The sequence below is a fragment of the Pituophis catenifer genome, unplaced genomic scaffold, assembly GCF_029215685.1.
Source record: "Pituophis catenifer annectens isolate HBS135680 unplaced genomic scaffold, rPitCat1.0.hap2 SCAF_14, whole genome shotgun sequence".
Classification (NCBI taxonomy): Eukaryota; Metazoa; Chordata; class Lepidosauria; order Squamata; family Colubridae; genus Pituophis; species Pituophis catenifer.
Window position 1 is genome coordinate 18,023,081 of NW_027256894.1, and position 23,317 is coordinate 18,046,397.

At 44.1% G+C, this 23,317-nt stretch overlaps 3 protein-coding genes across 5 annotated transcripts in view; 2 read left to right on the forward strand and 1 right to left on the reverse strand.

The window, feature by feature from the left end:
* LOC139323861 (tropomodulin-3-like) overlaps positions 1–11,852 on the forward strand; it is a 32,710-nt gene extending 20,858 nt beyond the window's left edge. Inside the window, exons 5-11 of one of the 3 annotated variants that reach the window (XR_011601023.1) lie at positions 1,181–1,270; positions 3,376–3,506; positions 4,179–4,286; positions 5,236–5,379; positions 6,102–6,246; positions 8,263–8,391; positions 9,466–11,852. Coding sequence is in view for 1 of the 3 variants with exons in the window: in XM_070953385.1 (XP_070809486.1) it covers positions 1,181–1,270; positions 3,376–3,506; positions 4,179–4,286; positions 5,236–5,379; positions 6,102–6,246; positions 9,466–9,500 (653 nt within the window). In the remaining 2 variants the exon portion in view is untranslated. The remainder of the gene's footprint in view (positions 1–1,180; positions 1,271–3,375; positions 3,507–4,178; positions 4,287–5,235; positions 5,380–6,101; positions 6,247–8,262; positions 8,392–9,465) is intronic. The other 2 variants (XR_011601024.1, XM_070953385.1) reach the window with 2 other exon arrangements.
* LOC139324203 (tropomodulin-2) overlaps positions 1–23,317 on the reverse strand; it is a 98,703-nt gene that overhangs the window by 50,410 nt on the left and 24,976 nt on the right. The window lies entirely within an intron of this gene.
* LEO1 (LEO1 homolog, Paf1/RNA polymerase II complex component) overlaps positions 15,196–23,317 on the forward strand; it is an 11,303-nt gene continuing 3,181 nt past the window's right edge. Inside the window, exons 1-7 of the mRNA XM_070953820.1 lie at positions 15,196–15,296; positions 17,315–18,109; positions 18,481–18,585; positions 19,684–19,778; positions 21,044–21,189; positions 22,027–22,111; positions 22,234–22,328. Coding sequence (XP_070809921.1) covers positions 15,239–15,296; positions 17,315–18,109; positions 18,481–18,585; positions 19,684–19,778; positions 21,044–21,189; positions 22,027–22,111; positions 22,234–22,328 — 1,379 coding nt within the window. The 5' untranslated portion in view covers positions 15,196–15,238. The remainder of the gene's footprint in view (positions 15,297–17,314; positions 18,110–18,480; positions 18,586–19,683; positions 19,779–21,043; positions 21,190–22,026; positions 22,112–22,233; positions 22,329–23,317) is intronic.

The window sequence follows — 23,317 nt, forward strand, 5'->3', positions numbered from 1 at the left end:
CCGGATTGTTGGGGGCAATATGCTGACTGTAAACCGGTTTGAGAGGGCTGTAAAGCACTGTGAAGCGGTATATAAGTCTAAGTGCTATTGCTAAATATGGAGCTTTCCTTGTCTAGCAAAGCTAAGCGCAAAATACGTATAATTAGAATGATCATCTTCCCCTACTCTTACCTTTCTCTGCTTTATCCTCACATTAAACTTTAAATTGAAAGCTACTTGGGGCAGAGATTTGTTTCCTTATTTTCCAGTAAATTGATGTGCATATGGATTGATTATGTGCCTTCAAATCGTGGTCAACTCCTAGCAACTATGCTTTCTCCATGACGATTTCTCCCTAACCTGGTTCTTCCATCTTCCATCGATGCATTCATCACTGTTGTGACTAAGCTCCCTTGCTGCTGGTCATTCTTTTTCTCCCCCTCGTTCTTTCCATTTTTCCCAGCAATCTAGGCTTTTCAAGAGAGGCAGGTCTTCATGTTGATTAAGGGATCATGTGCTGTCAGGTTGGTATCGATCCTTAGTCCCCACACAGATTTTCTCCATGCAATCTATCCAGGGGTGGGCTTCAGTTCTCTGCCCGGTTGCTGGGTGGGCGTGGCCTAGTTGGCCTCCTGTACCATGGGGGGCGGGGGCGTTTTTGCCCTCCCCAGGCTCCAGAAGCTTTCCTTGAGCCTCCAGGAGCGTGAAAATGGCCTCCCCAGGCTCCGGAGGCCCTCTAGAGGCCGGCCTTCCCGAACTTCCGGTAGGCCCATTTTTCGCTGTCCCCAAGCCTCTGCCTGCGCCCTGCACTTACCTGCATCCAAAACGGGCCACGTGGGGACTCCTGGGAGGGGAGGGGTGGGTGGGGCCAGCCAGGAGTGGGATTTGGGGGTTCTCCGAACTGCACAGAATCTTAGCTAGAGGTTCTCCCAAACCCCTGTGAACCCCCAGCAGCCCACCCCTGAATCTACCCCTATCCTGGCCTACAGGACTTCCAAAGATGCTCTTGACTGAATCTGTCCCTCTTGCTGTTGGTCACCCCTTTTCTCTTTCCTTCCTCCTTTCTCACGGGCGTTGAGGCTAGCAAAAGTAATCATGGGAAATGGGAAGGTGGGTTTTGCCCCTTTGTGCCTCGTTTGAAGTGAAAGGATAAAGCGCAATAGTGATTGATGCCTTCCCCCACCCTCTTTTTTGATTCCAGCCATCCTGGGAATGCACAACTTGATAAGTAGCTCTCAGTTGCAGGATATTGTGGGAAGCAGCAACGGTGTCGGCGGTGAAAGTTTCACAAGTGAGTGTCCACTTTTAAACAGAGTTGGAAGGGACCTTCTAGGTCATTTCATTTTTTCATTGTATTAGATTTATATACCGCCCTACTCCCGAAGGACTCAGGGCGGTGAACAGCCAAAAGATAAAACACACAAACCACAAAATTTAAAAGACAATATAAAAAACCCATTAAATAATTTGGCCCAAAACAGATTAAACAAATTAAAACACCCCTAATGTTTTAAACAAATTTAAAATTTCCAATTTAAAAGGGAAGTTAGGCCAGGGATATTAAATGGCTAAATTTTTAGCGCCCGAACCCCCAAAATGCAATGTGCGCAGGGGCCCCATGCATGCGCCCCGCACATGCACATGTAGCCTCCGCGCCCCCGCCCTCTGCATGCATGCGTGGGCCCCCGCACACACCCCACCCCCCGCATGCGCACGTACCCCCTCCCACATGGCACCTGCCCCCCGTGCATGCGCGGCAGAGACCCAAAGACTAGCTGGCCGGCAGGAGGCATGCGTGCATGCACAGCAGAACTGAACTGGGGCGATGGCTTGCGTGCCCACAGAGAGGGCGCTGCGTGTTCCATAGGTTCGCCATCACGGACCTACACCATTTCTGACAAAGAGCAGTCCAATCTTTTCTTGAAAGTCTCAAGTGAGGAAGCACTTTGAAGGTCTCAACACGAAGCATGTAGCTTTTTTGGTAGAGTGGGGGATGAGCTCCAACCAGGTTGGATAAAAATAAATGATTTTTTTAAAAAATGTATATATATATATATGATTTTTTAAATTTAATTTATTATTTTATTTATTTATTTATTTATTTATTTATTTATTTATTATTTCAATTTGTATACCGCCCTACTCCCGAAGGACTCAGGGCGGTGAACAGCCATAGAATAAAACAAGAAATACAAAATTTAAAATAAAGTAAAACGAATTAAATAATTTGGCTGAAAATTTAAAACCCCAATAATTTAAAACCAAATTTAAAATTTCCATTTAAAAAGGGGAAAAACTTAGGTCAGGCCAAATTTAAATCAGATTTTTTTTATTTTTATCCAATTTATTTCAATAAAATGCTTTTGGAGTAAAAATCTATCTAAAGATAGTTTTCTATTTAAGATATATTCATAATTTAATTTAATCAGCCTGAAATGGAACTTAGGTATATAGCATGAGGCTGTATATTCTGCAATATTGGGACTCGATGGGTCAACAGCGGGTCAGAGGAGGAGCCGCTGCGGGACAGAGATGACAGTTGCTCTTTAAATATTATGATTTAAATCGAGTTGATTTAAATCAAGCCTTTTTACTAGTGATTTAAGTCATGAATCCACCTTGGCTCTAACACACTGGTGGAGCCAGCCTAAAGAGATGCACAGAGATACCCCAGAATCAGCACTTGATTAAATTATTTTTAAAATTAATTTATAATATAAAATACAAAAATACAAAAGAAAATAGTAGGAAAGATAGGGGAGGGGAAAGTGTAGGGAAAAGGGGGGGAAAAAAAGAAAAGGCATTGACTTCCAACTCCCTTTGGTGCAGTAGAATAAGATAATGACATCCAACATCAACTTTTTACTTTTACATAATAGTATAAACTAGTTATTTCTATAACAATGAACCTATTTAAAAATAAAAGTTTCATTTTTTTCTACCACGAGCACAGTCCAGAAGCAGTTTCCAAGTAGAAACATATTTAACTTTAAATTTGTCGCCATTAAATGAAATTTGAATAAAAATTTCAGTTAATTAGATATCCCTCATACCTTCATAAACTTAATAATTTCCCTGTACTGCCTATTTAAAAATTAGTTGCATGACAACATTTGGAGAAGTCCTGTTGACTTAACTATTAACAATCTACCCCAGGATATGATTTAGAAATTGGTTATCCTGAAAGAAATATATACCTTTTAAAATAACTTATTAAATTGCTATTCACTTTCTGAGTTGGTAGTAATTCAGTGATGCGTGAGCATGAAAAATAAGTCAAATACTACTTAAAAAGTCCCTATATCAGTTGTAGGAAGATTTGGTTTAGCAGGGACTTTACTTATAACGGAAACATAATCAGTGCCTACAATGCATGTTTTTTCTTTCGTCATTCAGATGTCGTTAAAGGTGAAAAGGTAATCCCGGTTTTTGATGAACCACCAAACCCCACAAATGTGGAAGAAAGTTTGCAGAGGGTTAAAGATAACGATCCTCGCCTTATTGAAGTAAACCTGAACAATATCAAGGTAAGAATTGAGTAGGACGAGTAAAATATTCCTTTTAGGGAAGAGCATCACAATGATAGAATTGCAATTGATGAGAATGATAATGGTATTCTCTAGCCTGATCCTTTGCTTTTTGTGTGTTGGAAGAGAATATCAGAAGTTGTAAATACAGAGGTTCTGCCAGGGGTAGGCTTTAAAAATTTTAGCAAGGGGTTCTCTGCCCGGTTGCTGGGTGGGCGTGGCCTAGTCGGCCTCCTGCACCATGGCGGGGGTGGCATTTTTGCCCTCCCTGGGCTCCAGAGGCTTTCTTTGAGCCTCTGGGAGGGCGAAAATGGCCTCCCCAGGCACCAGAGGCCCTCTGGAGGCTGGAAACAGGCCCATTTCTGGCCTTCCCGATCTTCTCGTAGGCCCGTTTTTCATCCTCACCTAGCCTCTGCGTGCGCCCTGCACTTTACCTGCATCCAAAACGGGCCACGTGGGGACTCCTGGGAGGGGCGGGGCCAGCCAGGAGTGGGATTTGGGGGTTCTCCGAACTGCACAGAATCTTAGCTAGAGGTTCTCCCAAACACCTGCGAACCCTCAGCATCCCACCCCTGGATTCTTCACACCATTCAGAAAGGAAAGCAGCACATTTTACTCTAATAAGAGTTTGAGTCAATATTCACAAGGTTGCCTTTTTTGCTTGACTTCCAGAACATCCCCATTCCGACTCTAAAAGAATTTGCCAAAGCCCTGGAAACGAACACCTACGTGAAGAGCTTCAGCCTTGCAGCCACTCGGAGCAATGACCCCGTGGCCATTGTAAGCGAAGAGCCAGATTTGGCACTCAACAACTGTGTCTTAACATGAGATCATTGGAGCTGGGAGAGGGAGGCCCAGCCCACTCCACCGATAGTTGTTTACATCTATTTAATCTTAACACTGTTGTGGGTGTTGACATGATGTTTTCAACATCTGTCTGGTCTCTTCCAGCCTTGGGGAATCAACTGTAACTGATGGATCAGAGTCGATGGCAGGAGGAGATCCCAGAATGTGATCCAAGATACTATAATGAGCCAGATTGGTCTTTAAGAAGAGGAGGCTGGCCAAATCTCCTTAAGCTTTCTCCCATTGGTCAGATCCCTCAAGTGGAGGAGTTTTTAACGAATGTGAAAGTCTTATGGCATCTGGTGGCTTTTGATTGGCTTGGACAAAGCCATCTGATTAATTTTAGGCTAATATTTAAACGTTAGAAGCAAGTTAGTAACGTATCACCAAGCCAATTTTGTAAAGCAGGGCCATTCAGGAAAACAAGGTAATGTTTGGAGTCCAAGAGGTGTTTTTCCAAAAGGCAACTGGATTTTCTTCTTGTTGTTTTTTTCTTCCCTTGAAAACATTTTGCTTCTCATCCAAGAAGCTTCTTCAGTTCGGTTGTTCTTCAGCATAACTACAGTAAAGAAACTTCTTGGATGAGAAGCAAAATGTTTTCAAGGAAAGTGGGGGGGGGTGGGGGGTGGAACCCCAAGAAAATCCAGTTGTCTTTTGGGAAAAGCGCTTTTGGGACAACCATGAGCTGGATGATTGAGAATCTCCATAAACGTAATGTTTGAAACCAGAACAGTCCCATCTATCTCAGTCTTAGCTTTGAGAGGTGCCGCTTATGGGCAACTACTTCTCTCTTTTGCTATGCAGTATGTAAGGAAGCATGGGTGTCTTCTGTTGTGAATCCAGTCTAGTGTGGACTTCATTGCCGCTCTTTTTGTCTCTCGAGGCTTTTGCGGACATGCTGAGGGCGAACCAGACACTGAAGAGCCTCAACGTTGAATCCAACTTCATCACCGGCACAGGCATTTTGGCCTTAATAGAGGCACTGAGAGAAAACGAAACCTTGACAGAGATCAAAATTGATAACCAGGTAACATCAATACGTCCTTCTTACCTGGGGGGGGGGTGTTTCTGAGAGCTGTTTTTCCTGCCTTCTTGCAGGAAAATTGCTTATGGAACCCAAGAAAGGTGTTGTTTACCATCCTGTTAAAAGAGTAGAAGTCTCTTTCCTTCGCTGTTGTTGGGATGGGATGGAGATAGGAAGTGGACTTTGTTTCAAATCCAAAACGTTCTGGAAGTTTGGGCCGAGCATTTTTGGGTCGGCTACGGTTTGGCGGACACAGAAATTGTGCCAAATTTCAAACAAAGAAGAACCCAGAGAAATCCTGGAGTTGTTGTGACCTAGGCTTATTGTAACCTATTTTATTGTAACAGCTGAGAATTATGTTCATTCCCAGCTGAGTCCCAATTAATTGCAAAAAAAAAGTCCTTCAGAAGAAGTTCTTCGGGATAATCACCAACCTTTATCTTCTTTGACACCCTGCCAAAGGCCTTACTTGGCAAAGCCCCACAGAGTTCAGAAACAAACAAGAGATGCCGACTGGAAACAGAGTCTTAATATATCATAAGGTTTCTAACCTTAAAAGATGCTTGTTTTGTCCTTGGGAATGAGAATTCCTTGCCACATAAGTCATGCAGTTTGCCAAGGAGGATGGATCTCCCAATCCTGACATTGCTTTTGCTGATGTGCTCCATCAGCTTCAAACAATTGGCCAGCATTTGTTGACTTCTACCTTGGGTGATTTCTGACAGAGGCAGCAGCTCGGGACACCCGTAGAAATGGATATTGCCAAGATGCTTGAGGAAAACGCCAAGATCCTTAAGTTTGGGTATCACTTCATGCAGCAAGGACCCCGTACCAGAGCAGCCGCCGCGATCACGAAGAACAATGATTTAGGTAAGACAAGCTGTGCTCTGAAAGGGTGATACTGAACTTCTTATGATTCCTCATTCTAGTACAAGTGAGCCAGGAATAATATACCATACATCTATCTATCTATCTATCTATCTATCTATCTATCTATCTATCTATCTATCTATCTATCTATCTATCTATCTATCTCTATATCTAATCTATAGATATAGATATAGATATAGATATAGATATATGCATATTCTTTCTAGCCAGGTTTTACCTACGTAAACTAAGTTGTCCTACAGCCCTGGTTCTGTGAAATCTCATTCACAAGTTTCTGGGCCTTTTTTCTGTTGACAAACTGCAACTCTGTGTTGCTCTCTGGGAGACTCAGATAGCTATTTCTGCCTTTTAAGGCATCTGAGTCTCCCAGAGAGCAACACAGAGTTGCAGTTTGTCAGCAGAAAAAAGGCCCAGAAACTTGTGGATGAGATTTCACAGAACCAGGGCTGTAGAACAACTTAGTTTACGTAGGTAAAACCTGGCTAGAAAGAATATGCACATAAAAGCCTACGAAAAAGAAAAAGACACATTGTACCTTTACAGGGAGGATGTCTGAGAAGTGGGTGTGGCTCACTGATGATGCCTTAAAAGGCAGAAATAGCTATCTGAGTCTCCCAGAGAGCAACACAGAGTTGCAGTTTGTCAGCAGAAAAAAGGCCCAGAAACAAAATCTGTTTCCTGAATGTCTTGCTCCCTTCTTTATTGATTTTTGTTAAAGTGTTCAAGGCTTCCCGCCTATGAATTTGTCCCAAAGGTGCTTTTCCAAAAGCTATCTGGACTTTCTTGGGTTTTTTTTTTCCTTGTAAACGTTTTGGAACTGAAGAAGCTTCTTGGATGAGAAGCGAAACGTTTTCAAGGAAAAAATTGAGGAAGCCCAGATGGCTTTTGGAAAAGCGCTTCTGGGACAACCACGACCTGGATGATTGAGAATTTTCATAGGCAATATGACTTAGTATTGTGCAAATGCAATGGGACGCGGTGGGCTCAGTGGCTAAGAAGCTGAGCTTGTCGATCAAAAGTCGGCAGTTCAGCGGTTCGAATCCCTAGCGCCACGTAACGGGGTGAGCTCCCGTTACTTGTCCCAGCTTCTGCCAACCTAGCAGTTCGAAAGCAGGTAAAAAATGCAAGTAGAAAAATAGGGACCACCTTTAGTGGGAAGGAAACAGCGTTCCATGCGCCTTTGGCATTTAGTCATGCCAGCCACATGACCACGGAGATATCTTCAGACAGCGCTGGCTCTTTGGCTTTGAAACGGAGATCAGCACCGCCTAGAGTCAGGAACGACTAGCACATATGTGCGAAGGGAACCTTTACTTCTACCTTTATTGTGCAAATGCAGAGTCCTTTCACTCTTTAAAGCAATAATTCAGCTAAGCGTGGTATCTATTTCAGTGCATTTTGGAAAACTCAGACAGAGCTATAGGTTCGTTTCAAAACTAACCCCTTTAATGTTTCAGTTCAAGTGTCAAATATCACACTCGGTAAGAGCATCACAGCTACGGCAAGAGCATGATGATTTGCAGGCCTGTAGAGTTTTTTTTATGCACGTTTCCCAAAGGTGCTTTTTTCAAGAGGCCACCGGACTTTCTGGTTTTTCTTCAAAGACGTTTCGCTTCTCATCCAAGAAGCTTCTCCAGCTCTGGATGAGAAGCAAAACATCTTCAAAGAGAAACAAAGTCCAGTGGCCTCTTGAAAAAGCACCTTTGGGACAACCATGACCTGGATGATCTCCATAGACATTTACGCACATCTCCTTCAAATGAACTGAAAGACAGACGTCTGAACGAGGAGACTGAATGGCTTCCACCCTATAACACAACCATTCTGACACTGGAAAGCAAAATAATAATCTGGTTTTTGTTTGGGGTTTAATTTTCAGCGTCTTGAGAGAGCCGCTTCTGCTCTCCTTCTCTCCTCTCTGCGTCTCCAGAATCCAGGACTGTGAAATCTCTCTCTTGTACTTTGCTCTTTTCTCCTTTCTTCTTCCATCTTTAGCCTGGCGTCTGGGAGTTAAAAAATCTGCCGACCTCCTTGCATCTCTTCAGCCCTGAAGCTTCTGAAGAGGTTCTTGCAAATGCCCACTTGGTTATTAAGCGCTAAGGGAGAAAAGGTCTCTTGAAAAAGGTCGCCTAATTGTGTCTCGGCATGCTTCCCTCGCACAAGCCTTGCATGAATTTTTTCCCTTCTGCTTTTTCTGTCGTTTGCTCCTGCACAAACACTCCTGCTCAGGAGCGGTTTCAGCTGCTGCTAGTGTCGTGGTTTGGCATGATAGGGCTGTGGAGCAGAGGTGGTATTTAGCCGGTTCGCACCGGTTCGGCCGAACCGGTAGCGGAAATTGCAGGTGGGCCCGCCCACCCCCCCAGCTCTATGCCATCCTATTTCGGCACATTTTTAAAGCTGGGCACATGCGCACCGGTAGAAAAAGTAAGTGAATACCACCCCTGCTGTGGAGCATGGGTGGCAGAGCGTACAGAGGCTTTCCTGGGGCTGAAAGGTACAGGGCAGGTCTCCCAAATTGCTGCAAAGGTTACTACTGAATTGGTACATTTAATGATAGCGAAGAGGGAATTCATTTGGAGCTTTTCGGTGCCTTTCGTTGATTTTAAACCTTAACGGTGTTTTTGTTTAAACCTTAACGGTATTTTTTGTTTAAAGCTGAACTAAATCTTAACTTGGTTTTATTTTTCATCCCAGCCCCATCCATTTCCTTGTCCCTTTGGGGCATAGCCCCCAGTATCCCATTGGATTACAGGCAGTCCTCGACATATGACCCCCATTTGGAAGCAGAATTTCCACTGCTTAAGCAAGTTAAATGAGTCACAGACCTTTTTTACCTCAGGGGTTAAAGCAACTCGCAGCGACTGTTAAGAAAATCCATCTTCCCTCTTTGTCTTTGTCGGAAACCAGCTGGGAAGGACAAAAACTGCGATTGTATGACACCCGCCCCCTGGGACACTGTAAACCTACACATGCTAGTTGCCAAACTTCCAAATTTTGATTATGCGACCATAGGGATGCTGCGACGGCCATAAGCTCTGGTTGCAAATCGCTTTTTTCACTCTAACTTCGAACCGTCACTAAATGAATGGCTGTAAGTCGAGGAAAATCTGTAATCCTTCCCTTCTAATGAACGGCCCATGATGGATTCGCGCCAAAGTTAATTATCTTTTCTCTTTTTTGTCCCTTCTGTCTGGACAGTTCGCAAGCGGAGAGTGGAAGGCGACCATCCATAAACCCTCCGGCCGTCAGTCAGAAGAGGAGATATTCTGGACCTCCGTAAAGGGCACCCACTTCTTCACCTGGGGTTCAGCCACCCCAAGATTTTTTTCTTACTTGCATAGAAGGGAAAAGACTGGAATTAGCGTTCCTCTTTTTTGTTCATACGGTTGAGCGTGTAAATATATAAATATATATATGTATCTTCCTCTATATATATATTTGATAAAGTTATATTACCAGCGCTGGTATCCAATACACGATTTGAAAACCTGCTAGCCCCATCTGGGCAGATAAATGCCAACTCTATAACCTTGGTGGCACAGAAGCGGCAGAGCCAACAGCTACTGTTAAGGAGGCAAACTGTTTCAATTCCCTCCGAGAGAAAATGATCCGATAGGAAATAGGGAACTGTAATATAAGCACTGAGGCATCAAATCAATGTTTCGTGTGTCTCATGGAGGGAATTTTCTTCCCCGAAAACAAAGGGAAACAATTACTTCGCCCATCATCTACCGTGTTTCCCTGAAAATAAATCCCTGTCTTATATTTTTTTGAACCCCAAAATAAGCGTTTGGCCTTATTTTTGGGGCCGTCTTATTATTTTGAGGTGCGTGGAGCAAGATGGGGCTCCTCTTGCCATCATACCTGATTTCCAGCTCTGCGTTTAAATATTTTTGGGGAGGGCTTATTTTCGGGGAGGAGGCTTATTTTAACCCATGCGCTCAAAAGCCCGATTGGGCTTATTATCAGGGGATGTCTTATTTTCGGGAAAACAGGGTATGTTGCAGTGATGCATGTCAAGTGCTCTGGCTAATGTTTCTCTTGTCGCCCCATGCTAGCCCACCCGAAATGAAGATAGTGGTGTTGTTTTTTTGCTGTAAGAAGATTTCAGGGTTGCTTTGGCTGCTGCTTGCTTTCCCTCTTCGTGGTGAGCTCAGCTGGCAAAAAATTGGTGCTGGGTGCCTTAAACCTAGGCAGCTTATTTCTCTATGAATTTGCAGAACAGCAGATGTCCGCACGTTGCTCAGTCATGTCCAGAGCGGTTGTATTTATATAGATTTTTTTCCCCCTACTTCATCAGCATAGTGTTGGGTTCTGCTACTCGGTATTTAAATATGTGTGTGAGAGAGAAAGAGAGATAAAAAATATATTTGTATATATATAAATGGCAGCATTTCAAACTCTGGCTGCTAAGCTGTAACACAACATGCTGGCCCATTAATGCTTACTAAGTCCTGTTTATGTGGGTTGAAAAATATCTTGTGACTCCTAGAACAGTGTTTTTTCAACCTTGGTCACTATGAGACATGTGGACTTCACCTCCCAGAATTCCCCAGCCAGCATAGCATAGAGGTCTTCAAACTTGGCAGCTTTACAACTTGGCAGCTTTAAGACTTGTGGACTTCAACTCCCAGAATTCTGGGAGTTGAAGTCCACAAGTCTTAAAGCTGCCAAGTTTGGGGACCCCTGGCATAGCATAATTGGCTGGGGAATTCTGGGAGTTGAAGTCCACAAGTCTTAAAGTGACGAAGGTTGAGAAACACAATCCTACAAATTTCACATGTTCTGGCCAGCCACACTCTGGGACGCTGTTGCAGCTCACCCTGATGCCTGTCCACAGCTAGGCTGCTAAGTAGACAAAATTAACCCTTTTTGAATTTCCCAGCCTCTCCTGTCACACCTAATTTACATAGCTCATTGTTGTGGCATCCTAGGACATTGTCCGTGATCACTCCCCAGCCAGCTGTTCCTACTTCAAGGTGTGCCTGAGATGGAGCACATATTGATGGCTGTTGGAAGGGATCTTGCCTATTTCACACTAAGGCTCTCTTGGAGCCATCCCATAATAGGCACCGTCTTTTCACAAACGAGATGCACCTCAACTGAGTGTGCAAGGGGAATCCTTCATTTTAAAATAGCGACGGGGCACACAGTGGACTCAGGTGCAGCAAAAGGTGAGTCCAGAATTTTGAAGATTTAAGATTTACTAGAGAGCAACCATTATAGGAAATGCTGCCCCATTACTCTTACTTCCTAATTAGGAAACACTTACTATTCTGTCCAAAACAAGTTTCTGGTTTGGTAGGAAAGCTGTAAATTAGGAATCCCACTTTGGATAGGACCTAATAATTTCCCCCCCTCCCCCTTTCTGTGGTTCTTGTTTCTGTTCCCCCTTGTCAAAAACAGAGAATCCTGTGCATACCTTGAACTGGGGTGGTCCCCGATTCCAACTTGTTCTTTGGGGACACCTGATTCACTTCAAATTATAAAAATGTTTTTAAATAATAAAAATGTGTTAAAATGATTTTTTTTTAAAAAATTAATCCTTGCAACAGTTGGAATTAAAGAGATGCTTTTAAATGCTACGAACCGAGCTTCGTTATCACTGTGAAATATTGTCCTGCGCTATCACCACTCCGATAAATCCCTGCTTCTGATTTGCATCTTGACACTTAACATTCTCTGCGGTCACTCTATAGCCCATGAGGCTGGGCTTGGGAAAATTAAGGGGAAGGCGAAATATAATCAGTAACACAACATAGGGGCAGTTATACCCATTTTGTACGTAGAATAGGATACACAGAGGAAGAACCAGCTTTATTTAATGTCGGATCTCTGTTTCCAAAAATATTTTTAAGAACAGTTACATATGTTTTCCTTACACACACACACACACACACACACACACACACACACAGTTGGGTGTGTCCATCACTGGATGCAACTTTTTTTTTTTAGAAAAACAATTGTAATCTTCTAGCATTGTGTGTGCTTGGGCAGTTTCTGAAATCACAGAACAGTGACTTTTTTTGCTGTCTTGTGTGGCTTGGTTTGTAGCTCATACTTGTTCTGCCCCAGCTCTGGATTTCCGAGGATATTGACACACACCAACGGTCCTTATCAAATTTATTAAGTAGCAAGAATAAACCAAAGTCTGGCAAAAGTTGGCAACCAGCCCAGAAAACAAGATATGATAAGACTTCCAAAGGGTTTAGTGCACCCTGTTATTAACACAGCTGCCTGCAATTTCTGCTGGTTCAAATCTCTCCAAGGCTCAAGGTTGTCTCAGCCTTCCATCCTTTCTAAGGTAGGTGAAATGAGGACCCAGTTGTGGGGGCAATAAGCTGACTTTGTATAAAATATACAAAAGAATGAAGGCTATTGCTTAACGCATTGTAAGCCGCCCTGAGTCTCCGGAGAAGGGCGGCATATAAATCAAATAAAAATAAAATAAAAAAAAAATGCTCTGATGATAATTACAAATTGTTTCTAGCAAGAAACTTACTAACCGCATGGGACTTAAATAGGCTAAGGGAGTGGCCAATTATCCTCAAGCCTTACTCTCGAGGAGACCTCCTCCTCCTGAGTAGCCACTCCTGCCTTTTGGCAGCCCTGCATGCTCGAGCATTGAGAGGCTCCTCCACTTCTCTCTCTCCACTTGAAGGAGCCTCTGGAGGTTCTGAAGGCCCTGGCTGAGTCTCTGCCTCTGGCACCACATCCTCTTCAGCCTCCTCGCTGTCTGACGCGAGCGCCGGCTGCGCAGGTTGCTGGCATGACACCACACCAGCCTCCTTGTCGTCGGGATCAGCCATAATCCGCGCAGGCCGCTGGCAGGCCACAACACTACTAGAGTTAATATGTCAAATCTGGATCCAAGAAACAGTCTATTTGAGTTTAACTTCCGCATGCCCGATATGATTTGAATCGTTCTCCTGAATATTTCAGACAGCAAAATGGACATTGCCAATGGATTCTTAGCACATAGGAACATTTAGGAGGGTGCTGACTTTTGAACCTGCCTTATCTATGTTTCCTGGTAAAATACATGGTAAAATCCCATTGGGGGCCAAATCCACTTAGGGTTAGGGTTAATTCTCCATGAATTCTGAGAGCAAAATGGACTTCGCCAACAGATTCCTAGCCCATCGGACTGCTTAGGAGGGTGCTGACTTTTTGACCCCGCCTTATCTACGTTTCCTGGTAAAATACATGGGAAAATCCCATTGGGGGCCAAACCCACTTAGGGTTAGGGAAATCTTTCGTCTTTTCCAAACAAACAAGGAAACAAACAAACATACATGATGGATTACAAGGAATTTTTGCCTGACAAAACTGTCTTCAATCAGGGTAGCCCAAGAGTACATTGAGCGGGGATGTTGGAAGCTGTAATATAACATGGAGGCAACTAGGTTGAACTGGTGGTGGAGGAAGTGGCTACTATACAGGTAGTCTTCGGCAACTGAACCCAAAATTTATGTTGCTAAGTGAGACATTCGTTAAGTGAGTTTTGCCCCATTTTACAACTTTTCGTGCCGCATTTGTGACGTGAATCACTGCCGTTGTTAAATCAGTAACCCGGTTGTTAAGTGAATCTGGTTTCCTCATCGACTTTTGCTTGTCTGAAGGTTGCAAAAGGGAATCCCATGACCCCGGGACACTGCAACCGTCATAAATATGAACCGGTTGTCAAGCAACTGAATGTAAATCACGTGACCATGGGGATGGTCCCATGGGTGAAAGATGGTCATAACCAGGGGTGAAATCCAAAATTTTTCCCTACCGGTTCTGTGGGTGTGGCTTGGTGTGCATGGCAGGGGAAGGATACTGCAAAATCCCCATTCCCTCTCCACTCCTGGCGGAAGGATATTGCAAAATCCCCATTCCCTCCCCGCTCTGGGGCCAACCAGAGGTGGTATTTGCCGGTTCTCCAAACTACTCAAAATTTCCGCTACCGGTTCTCCAGAACCTGTTAGAACCTGCTGGATTTCACCCATGGTCATAACTCTCTTTTTTTCAGTGCTGTTGTCACTTCAAATGGTCACTAAACGACCTGTTGTAAGTCGAGGGCCACCTGTACAACTGCAGGGACTTGGCCTTATTGAAATGGAAGTCATTTGCTTTTGGCACAGAAAAAGATTTCATTGAAGACAGTCAAAAGGACTGGAGAAATTGGGAGGGGGTTGGATTTGCCATGCAAATGAAAGTGCAAAGAGATTTCACGAAGTTTAGTGTATTGAATTTGTGCCTGTTTACCCAATTACAGCTCTGCCAAAGCTCCTTTTTTTTTTTTTTTTTTTTTTGCAAAGATGCTTTTTTTCCCCCCAAGAGGCAACTGGACTTTCTGGTTTTTCTTCGAAGACGTTTCGCATCTCATCCAAGGAGCTCCTGGAAGAAAAAAACCCAGAAAGTCCAGTTGCCTCTTGGGGGGAAAAAAAGCACCTTTGGGACAACCATGAACCTGGATGTGACTTGAGAATCTCCATAAACAAAACTCCCCATTTCTTTCAACGACCTCAATCACTTTCAAGCCAACGTAGAGAAAAAGAAAAGTTGTTCCGCATTCTCATCTCTTTCTAGTCCGACTCTATCCTTTTATCTCTATGGAAAACAACTTCCTAGCTGGCCTCCTTTTTCTCAATGCAGAACGCTTTGCCATAGATATATGAAAGTGAAGAGGCGCAACACTGAAATTGTGACAAGCTGGAAAAGCAACGGACCGCCTTTCCCTCCTTCCTCCCACCCCGGCATGGGATACACGACCGTGTGTATCTCCTCAGAGGAAGACTAAAGAACCTAAATGGGATGTATTGGCAGGAATTGCAGGAGTGGAAAGTAAATCGCTGCGAGGAAGCCCGCCTCTTCCGCTCAGGGGGCCTGGTCGCGGCCGGGTGACGTCACGGAGCGGCGCCGCTTCCGGGGTCACCCAGCGCCGGGTCCGTGGCTCCGGCCTGAGAATTGGGCTCCGCTCAGCATGGCCGACATGGAGGAGCTCTTCGGCAGCGACGCCGACACGGAACCCGAGCAAAAAGGTGAGGGGGGAGGGGGGCGAGGGGGCGGGTCGCGCATGCGCGGGACCCCGCCCCAGTTTGGAAACGCCGCCCGAGAATTTTTCGGGGTTCGCTTTTTTTTCTTCTTTTTTCCTTTTCTCCCTTCTTTTCTTCCTCCCTTCCTTCCTGCCTGCCTGCTCCTTCCTTCCCTCCCTCCCTCCCTCCCTCTTTCCTTCCTTTTTTCTTCCTTCTTTTCTTCCTTTTCTTCCTTTTCTTCTTTTTTCCTTTTCTTTCTTCTTTCCCTTTTTCTTCCTTCCTTCCTTCTTTCCTTTTCTTCCTTTTCTTCTTTCCTTTTCTTTCCTTCCTTCCTTCTTTCTTTCCTTTTTTCTTCTTTCGTTTCTTCCTTTTTTCTTTTCTTTCTTTTCTTTCTTCTTCTTCCTTCTTTTCTTCCTTTTCTTCCTCCTTTCCTTTTCTTTCCTTCCTTCTTTTTTCCTCTTCTTCCATCTTTCCTTTTTTCTTTCTTCCTTCCTTCTTTCCTTTCCTCCCTTTTCTTCCTTCCTTTTCTTTTCTTCCTTCTTTTCTTTCTTTTCTTCCTGTTCTTCTTTCCTTTTCTTTCCTTCCTTCTTTTTTTCCTTTCCTTCTTTCCTTTCCTTTTCTTCCTTCTTTTCTTCCTTTTCTCCCTTCTTTTCCTTTTCCTTCTGACTGACTGCCTCTTCCTTCCTTCCTCCCTCCCTCCTTCCTGCCCTTCCTTTCTTCCTTCCTTTGAGCATGTTCAGAGGGCCTTACTTTTATTATTATTATTATTATTATTATTATTATTATTATTATTATTATTATTATTATTATTATTATTTATTGAATTTCTATACCGCCCTTCTCCCGAAGGACTCAGGGTGGTGAACAGAATAAGATTTCATATGCATATAATAATTAAAAAAAAAAAAAAGTAAATAATAAATTGAGCCAACTTGGTGTATCTGCTAAGACCTTGGCATAGAATTTAGATGTTTATGCTAGCCCTGCTTGTTGAAACAGAAAGGTCTTCAGGGCACGTCGGAAAGTGTGAAGATCTGGGATTATTCGTATTCCAGGGGGTATTTTGTTCCAAAGAGTAGGTGCCTCCACAGAGAAGGCTCTCTCCCTTGGAACTACTAGACGACATTGTTTTAATGATGGTACTATGAGTAGGCCTACTCTGTGAGAGCGTATTGGTTGGCGGGACGTTATCGGTTGCAGCAGGTGGTCTCGTAAGTACTAATCCACCTTTCAGGTTTCTTGTTAGCAGGCAGGAGTATTAGGAATGTGCACCTTCTTGGGTTATAAAAAAAAAGGCAGGATAAAAATATAATAAATAAAATTTGATTCAGTGTCGTAAAGTTTTGTTGGGAAAATATTGCAATTGTGAAACCAGTCTTTCTGAGGCTGGAAAATTTATTGTACAAGCAGGTACATGGAAGTGCATTTTTTTTTTGCAGGTTTCCCCCACATTTGCACCCCTTTCCAATTGTCCGTTTTCCTCCTTTGCCTGTTCAGATATCTGGTAACCCCACTCCTGTTTGCTGCTGGCTCTGTTTCTGTATACTGTGTTGAAATGCACTCTGGCACCCCAAAGGTGCTTGTTCAAGAGGCCGTTCCCCACCATCCAGTCAGAGCTGAAGAAGCTTCTTGGATGAGAAGCGAAACGTCTTCAAAGAAAAACAAGAAAATAGAAATCCTTCCATTCCCCACCATCCAGCCACAGCTGAAGAAGCTTCTGGGATCAGAAGCGAAACATCTTCAAAGAAAAAAACCGGAAAGTCCAGTTGCCTCTTGAAAAAAGCATCTTTGGGACAACCATGCCCTGGATGTGATTGAGAATCTCCATAGACACCCCGGCATCATTTAATATTGATTTTCTCTCTGTATTAATATCCTCCCTTTCTAAGAATAGAGGATGCTTTCCTTCAGGCAGAAGGAATACTGTAATTGCAACATGGTGTTATTGTTACATTTACTTTGTAAGAAATCTGATTCTTACTCTCTGATTAATACTATGCATTTTCTCTTTGTCTTTTGGCTAGACTCAGATTCTGGATCTGACTCTGATTCGGAGCGGGAGAACATCGGCTCCATTAGTAACATTTCCGGTAGTGAGAGCGACAGAGAAGACGATCAAGATGCTTTAAAACCCAGCAACAAAGAGTTGTTCGGTGAAGACAGTGAGGACGATGGTGTGTCCCACGATGGTGTGTCTCACCACAGCGGCAGTGACAACCAGTCAGAACGATCCTACAATCGTTCTGAAGGCTCAGCACCCTCCGAACACGAGGACAACGACCTGTCGGAGATCGAGCAGCACAGTGGCTCAGAAGCCGCGCACGACGAGGAAGACGATGAGGATCACAGATCAGTGGATGGTAGCCATCACTCCGAGGCGGAAGGATCTGAGAAAGTACATTCCGAGGATGAAAAATGGGGTGGAGAGGACAAGAGTGATCAGTCGGAGGAGGAGGAGGACGAGAAGCTCCAGCATTCAGATGACGAGGACCAGATTCAGCATTCCGACGACGAAGAGAAAAACTCGGAGGACGAAGAGAGGACCCAGATCTCTGACCACAAGGAGAGGATGGACCAGTCTGATGAGGAAGATGAGAGACCCCAAATTTCTGACGAAGAGAAGCTTCAGAACTCGGAGGATGAGGAAAGGCCGCGAAATTCCGATGAAGAAAACATGCAGAACTCGGAGGATGAGGATGAGCGGGTGGCCCACTCAGAAGACGAGAAGCTTCCGAATTCAGACGACGAGAGGCCTCAGCATTCAGAGGATGAAGAGCGCCATTTGTCAGAGGACGAAGAGGAACGTGAGCACAAATCGGGTAAAAGAAATGGGGATTGATGGACGCGTGCGAGATATATTTATGGTTTAATATTCGTCTTGGTTTTCTTTGTTAACCTTGTTAAACCTGGTTCTCTCATCAACTCTAACCACACTGCTTTGGAATAGAATGGAATAGGAATAGAATTTTTTATTGGCCAAGTGTGATTGGACACACAAGGAATTTGTCTTTGGTGCATATGCTCTCAGTGTACATGAGAATAAGATACAGTCATCAAGAATAAAAAGATACAACACTTAGTTGGATACTGATGATTGTATTCTCTAGCAGCTGAGGCTCCTGCTGGAAAGGTTGGTCGGGGAGGGTGTGTAACCCTGGATGGAGGGCTAACAAAATTTCTGCTCTCACAGAATCGCCAAGAATCAGCGACAGTGACGACGATATTCCCCAAACAAAGAGCAAGAAGCGAATTGCATCCGATTCTGAAATGGAAAGCGATATGGAAGGGCAAAAAAGTAAGCCACGTTACTTTCTCCTCTTCGGTTTGGGTTGCTCTTCGATTTTCAATGGCAAACCACTCTTCTTTTCCTCCAGTGGCCTAGCGCAGAAACCTTCAGGCTCAGCTGTACATTTTTAGCTCCCCACCCAAAAAAGGTGTTGTAGGTCTAGCTATAATGTTTCACGGGGCTTTATGGGTGAGTGGGGCTATAAGGAGGTCTGATGTTGAAGCACCGAAGGCTTCCTTTAAACCAGGACTGGACGCGATTTGTACTGTAGACTGGATCCTTCACCCTGATCCAATTTCTCTGAACCTGGAGGTTGTGGCAAATACTATATAATTATTTGGCAAATCTATGGCACGCGTGCCATAGGTGGCACTCATAGCCATGCGCGCAATGGCCAGCTGATTTTCGGGCCTTGTGGGCCCACCAGGTAGGGAAACAGGCTGTTTCCTGCCTCCGGAGGGCCTGGGGGTGGGTGGGGAAGGCCCGTTTTTTTTTCTCACCTGGCTCCAGATCCTGTCTATGTATCTGGGGAGGGCGAAAACAACCTTCCCCACCCCCTCGGAGGCCTTCTGGAGGCCTGAAATAGCCCATTTCCCAACTCCCGGTTGGACAGGAAGTGACTTTTTTGCTGTCCCCAGCCTCCAGAGCCTCTCTAGGAGTCTCCGGAGGCTGGGGACAGCAAAAAACGTTACTTCCTGTCCAACTGGGAGTTGGCAATGGGCCGTTTCAGGCCTCCGAGGGGTGGGAAAGGCTGTTTTCGCCCTCCCCAGATGCATAGACAGGATCTGGAGCCAGGTGAGAAAGAAAAGCGTGCCAGGAGCGGGGAGGGGGAGGGGACATGCGCAGGGTGGGATGCATAGAATTATGGGTGTGGGCACGCACACACGTGAACCTCCCCCCCCCGGCACGCAATGGCAAAAAGGTTAGCCATCATTGCTATATAAGAAGTGCCCAAATTACTACTTTGTTTGGAAGGAACTTTGTTCTAAACCACCTTCTGATGGCTCCATTTCTGATTTTGTAGGTCTCTCATTTTTCTTTCTTTATGGCCAGATTTGCCCATATTTTTCTGTTATCGTAATTCTTGTGTTTAACCTCCTGCTTAAGATAACAGAGATGCAATGGATCTGTTTGGAGGAGCAGATGATATCTCTTCAGGAAGTGATGGAGAAGATAAGCCACCAACACCAGGGCAGCCTATTGTAAGTAGAGGTCTCCGTATTGGGGGCAAAAGGATAGCCTCCTCCATCCTTTTTAACACAGTCATCTCAATAAAAGCCTTGATCGAAAACTTTTGAGATGAGATTTGGATCCTGTAGCTCTAAAGATTGGATGTTGTGCAATCATTCTGTTAGCAAAAAGAGCTATGATAATTCACAGCTGCTTTCTTTTCTTTTTTTAAGTTTTTTTTTTAAAACAAACATATCACTGCGTGAACAGTGTGGCACCTGGGTGTCGTACATTCTAATACAAATAAAACTAATAGAATTAATCCTAGTTATTACATTCAATCAACTTGTATATTTCTAATGATACACATTTATATTAAATTGCAATCTGTCATTATTCAATTATTCCATGCTTTCTCTTGCTATTGCTTTTATTTTACTATATAAAATGTATACACTAATATTCCCCCTTATTTCTGTCTCTTATTCTAACTTTGAATCATGTCACCCTTTATTAAAAGACGTTTTCTTTCTATCCTAACTTCTAATCATGTCACCTACCTAAAAAAAGAAAAGAGAGAGAGAGAAAAGGAAAAGCAAACCAGAACAACAAAAAAGAAAAATCATCTATCCATCGTCTCTCGCCCACTTCAATACTTTAATTGCTATGCATTTTTTTGGCTTGCCTCCCATATGCCTCTCTTGGATCTTTATCTTTGTCTGCATCTGCTTTTTGGTTGTTCAGTCTAGGTATTTCTCCCACCTCTACCCTCTTCCACTGCCTAGTTTCCAAAATTTCTGCTCAGGCCCCAGCTGCTTTCTGAAGGGATCACTGAGAATTATCTTCAGCACAGTTAGTCTGTCTGTTCGGTTGTTTCAAGAGTGGGAAGATCTGTCCATGACTCTGTGCCAAGTTTTGCCTTGCACTGTGTTTGGAAACTAGTTACCTGGCAGCTTTTCAAGCGAGATAAGGTCTGTGTTGATAAATATTCTTTTGAAAGACTGTTTGCCCAGCCTTGCTGACTCTGAATGAAAGGAATTCATAGTCAGGGGACCAAGATTCTGTTTTGTGCTTTTTAGGGAAGCCTAGATCAGAACACCTTATTTAGCAAGGAAGCCAACCTTTGCTTCCTTCCTCCAGCTGATATTTTAAACGGGGCTCACGAGTACATGCATCAGAATTCCCAGTAAGAGAACGAATAAAAAAAGACCTTAAGAACAAATATACGGAGGGATACACAACTCACTTCATTTCATAACTGATTTGTGGTCTTTTTTTTCTCCCTCCTCTGGGTTAGGATGAGAATGGTCTGAAAGAGGATCAGCAAGAAGAAGAGCCTATCCCTGAAACACGAATCGAAGTAGAAATTCCAAAAGTCAACACAGATCTGGGAAACGACCTGTATTTTGTAAAGCTTCCCAACTTCCTCAGTGTGGAACCCAGGTAAAAGGGGCGGGGGTGGGGGTGGGGGGGAAGAATCATAAGCCGAATCTGGGAGAATGCAGGTACTCCTCGACATACGACTACGATCGAGTGCTAAGTGAGGTGTTGGTTGAGTGAATTTTTGCCCCGTTTTACAACTTTTCTTGTCACTTGTGTTATGTGAACCGTTGCAGTTGTTAAATTAGAAAGATGGTTGTTAAACGAATCTGGCTTCCACTTTGACTTTGACTTTTGCCCCATCGTGTTCTGCCCTACCTACGGGTCCCAAGAAGTGTAGCACAAACACACACAGCTCCAAAAACTCTATTTAATACAAACAGACCCCTTTCAAAATGCAGGCTTTAACCACAAATGTCCTTATCAGCCTGCTATGAATTACAGAGATTAAATCAAAGTCCGACAAGGGCTGGCAATCAGCCCAGAAACCAAGTTGTAACAAAAAACTCACTCTCAAAATTCTCTGCATAGGACCAAACGTTGTTTCCAGCAACATTTGCCAGCTGTGTGCGAACTTAAATAGGCTAAGGGAGTGGCCAATTAGCTCCAAGTCTTACTCTCGAGGAGATCTCCTGAGTAGCCACTCCTGCCTTTTCGCTGGCAGAGGGTTGCAGGAGGCCGTGGCAGCCGAAAACGGAGCTCAGGTGCCGGCTAACAGAGTGCTCGCATCACCACAGGCGCCCCCCAACATGAGTAATGTCGAGTTGGCCATGCCCACCCTGGTCCCTGAGGTCAAACAACCTTGATGTAGCCCTCAATGAAATCAAGTTTGACACCCCTGGCTTAGAGAGAGAAAAACCTTGACTGGATTTGTGCAATAATCTTCTTTCTGTCCCACAGGCCGTTCGATCCTCAGTATTATGAGGATGAATTTGAAGACGAGGAGATGCTGGATGAAGAAGGCAGGACGAGATTAAAACTGAAGGTAGGGCTTTTGAATTCCAGGTGTTCCTCTTCCCCCACCCCTACTTGGCTTGCCTGACTGCGTGGACATCGTCTTTTGCTTTTTGACTACAATCCTTTTTGTATACTTTGGTGTCTTGAAAGGTAGAGAACACAATACGTTGGCGAACTCGCCGAGATGAGGAAGGCCAGGAGATCCGAGAAAGTAACGCTCGGATCGTCAAGTGGTCTGACGGGAGGTAAGTTGACACTTGGAAAACTGCTAAGCTTAAAACTCATTTGGGGGGGGGGGGGGTGGAGGGTAGAAGAGTTGGTTCTTAGGTGTGATTTTTTTCCTCTTGGTTTCAGTTCTTTGGTCCCATTACTTGAAGGCAGGGAAAACCTGAGATTGTCTTGAATTGCACCAACTAATTTAGGAGTAGAGTAGAATAGAATAGCAATAGCACTTAGACTTATATACCACTTCACAGTCCTTTCCAGTCCTCTCTAAGTGGTTTACAGACTCAGCCTCTTGCCCCCAACAATCTGAGTCCTCATTTTACCCACCTCGGAAGGATGGAAGGCTGAGTCAACCTTGAGTTGGTCAGGATCGAACTTCCTAGTTATGGGCAGAGTTAGCCTGCAATACTGCATATTAACCACTGGGAGGGAGGAAGGGAGGGAGGGAGGGAGGGAAGGAAGGAAGGAAATAGCAATAGCACTTAGATTTATATACTGCTTCACAGTGCTTTTCAGCCCTCTCTAAGCTGTTTACAGAGTCAGCATATTTGCCCCCAGCAATCTGGGTCCTCATTTTACCCACCTCGGAAGGATGGAAGGATGAGTCAACCTTGAGCCTAGTGAGATTCGATCTGCCAAATTGTTGGCAGCCGGAGATCAGCAGAAGTAGCCTGCAATACTGCACTCTAACCACTGCGCCACTGCGGCTCATAGAATAGAAATAGAAATAATAGAAATAAAAGAAATAGACATAGACATAGACATAGACATAGACATAGACATAGACATAGACGGAAAGGAAACTATCAGGCAGGAAACCCATGGCCTATACTATTTCAGACAAATCGTTGTCCGATCTTTTCTTAAAAACTTCCAGTGTTGGAGCATTCACAAGGTCTGGAGGCAAGTTGTTCCACTGATGAATTGTTGTCATTGTCAGGAAATTCCTCCTTAGTTCTAGGTTGCTTCTCTCCTTGATCAGTTTATCAATCAATTAATTAACCTCTCT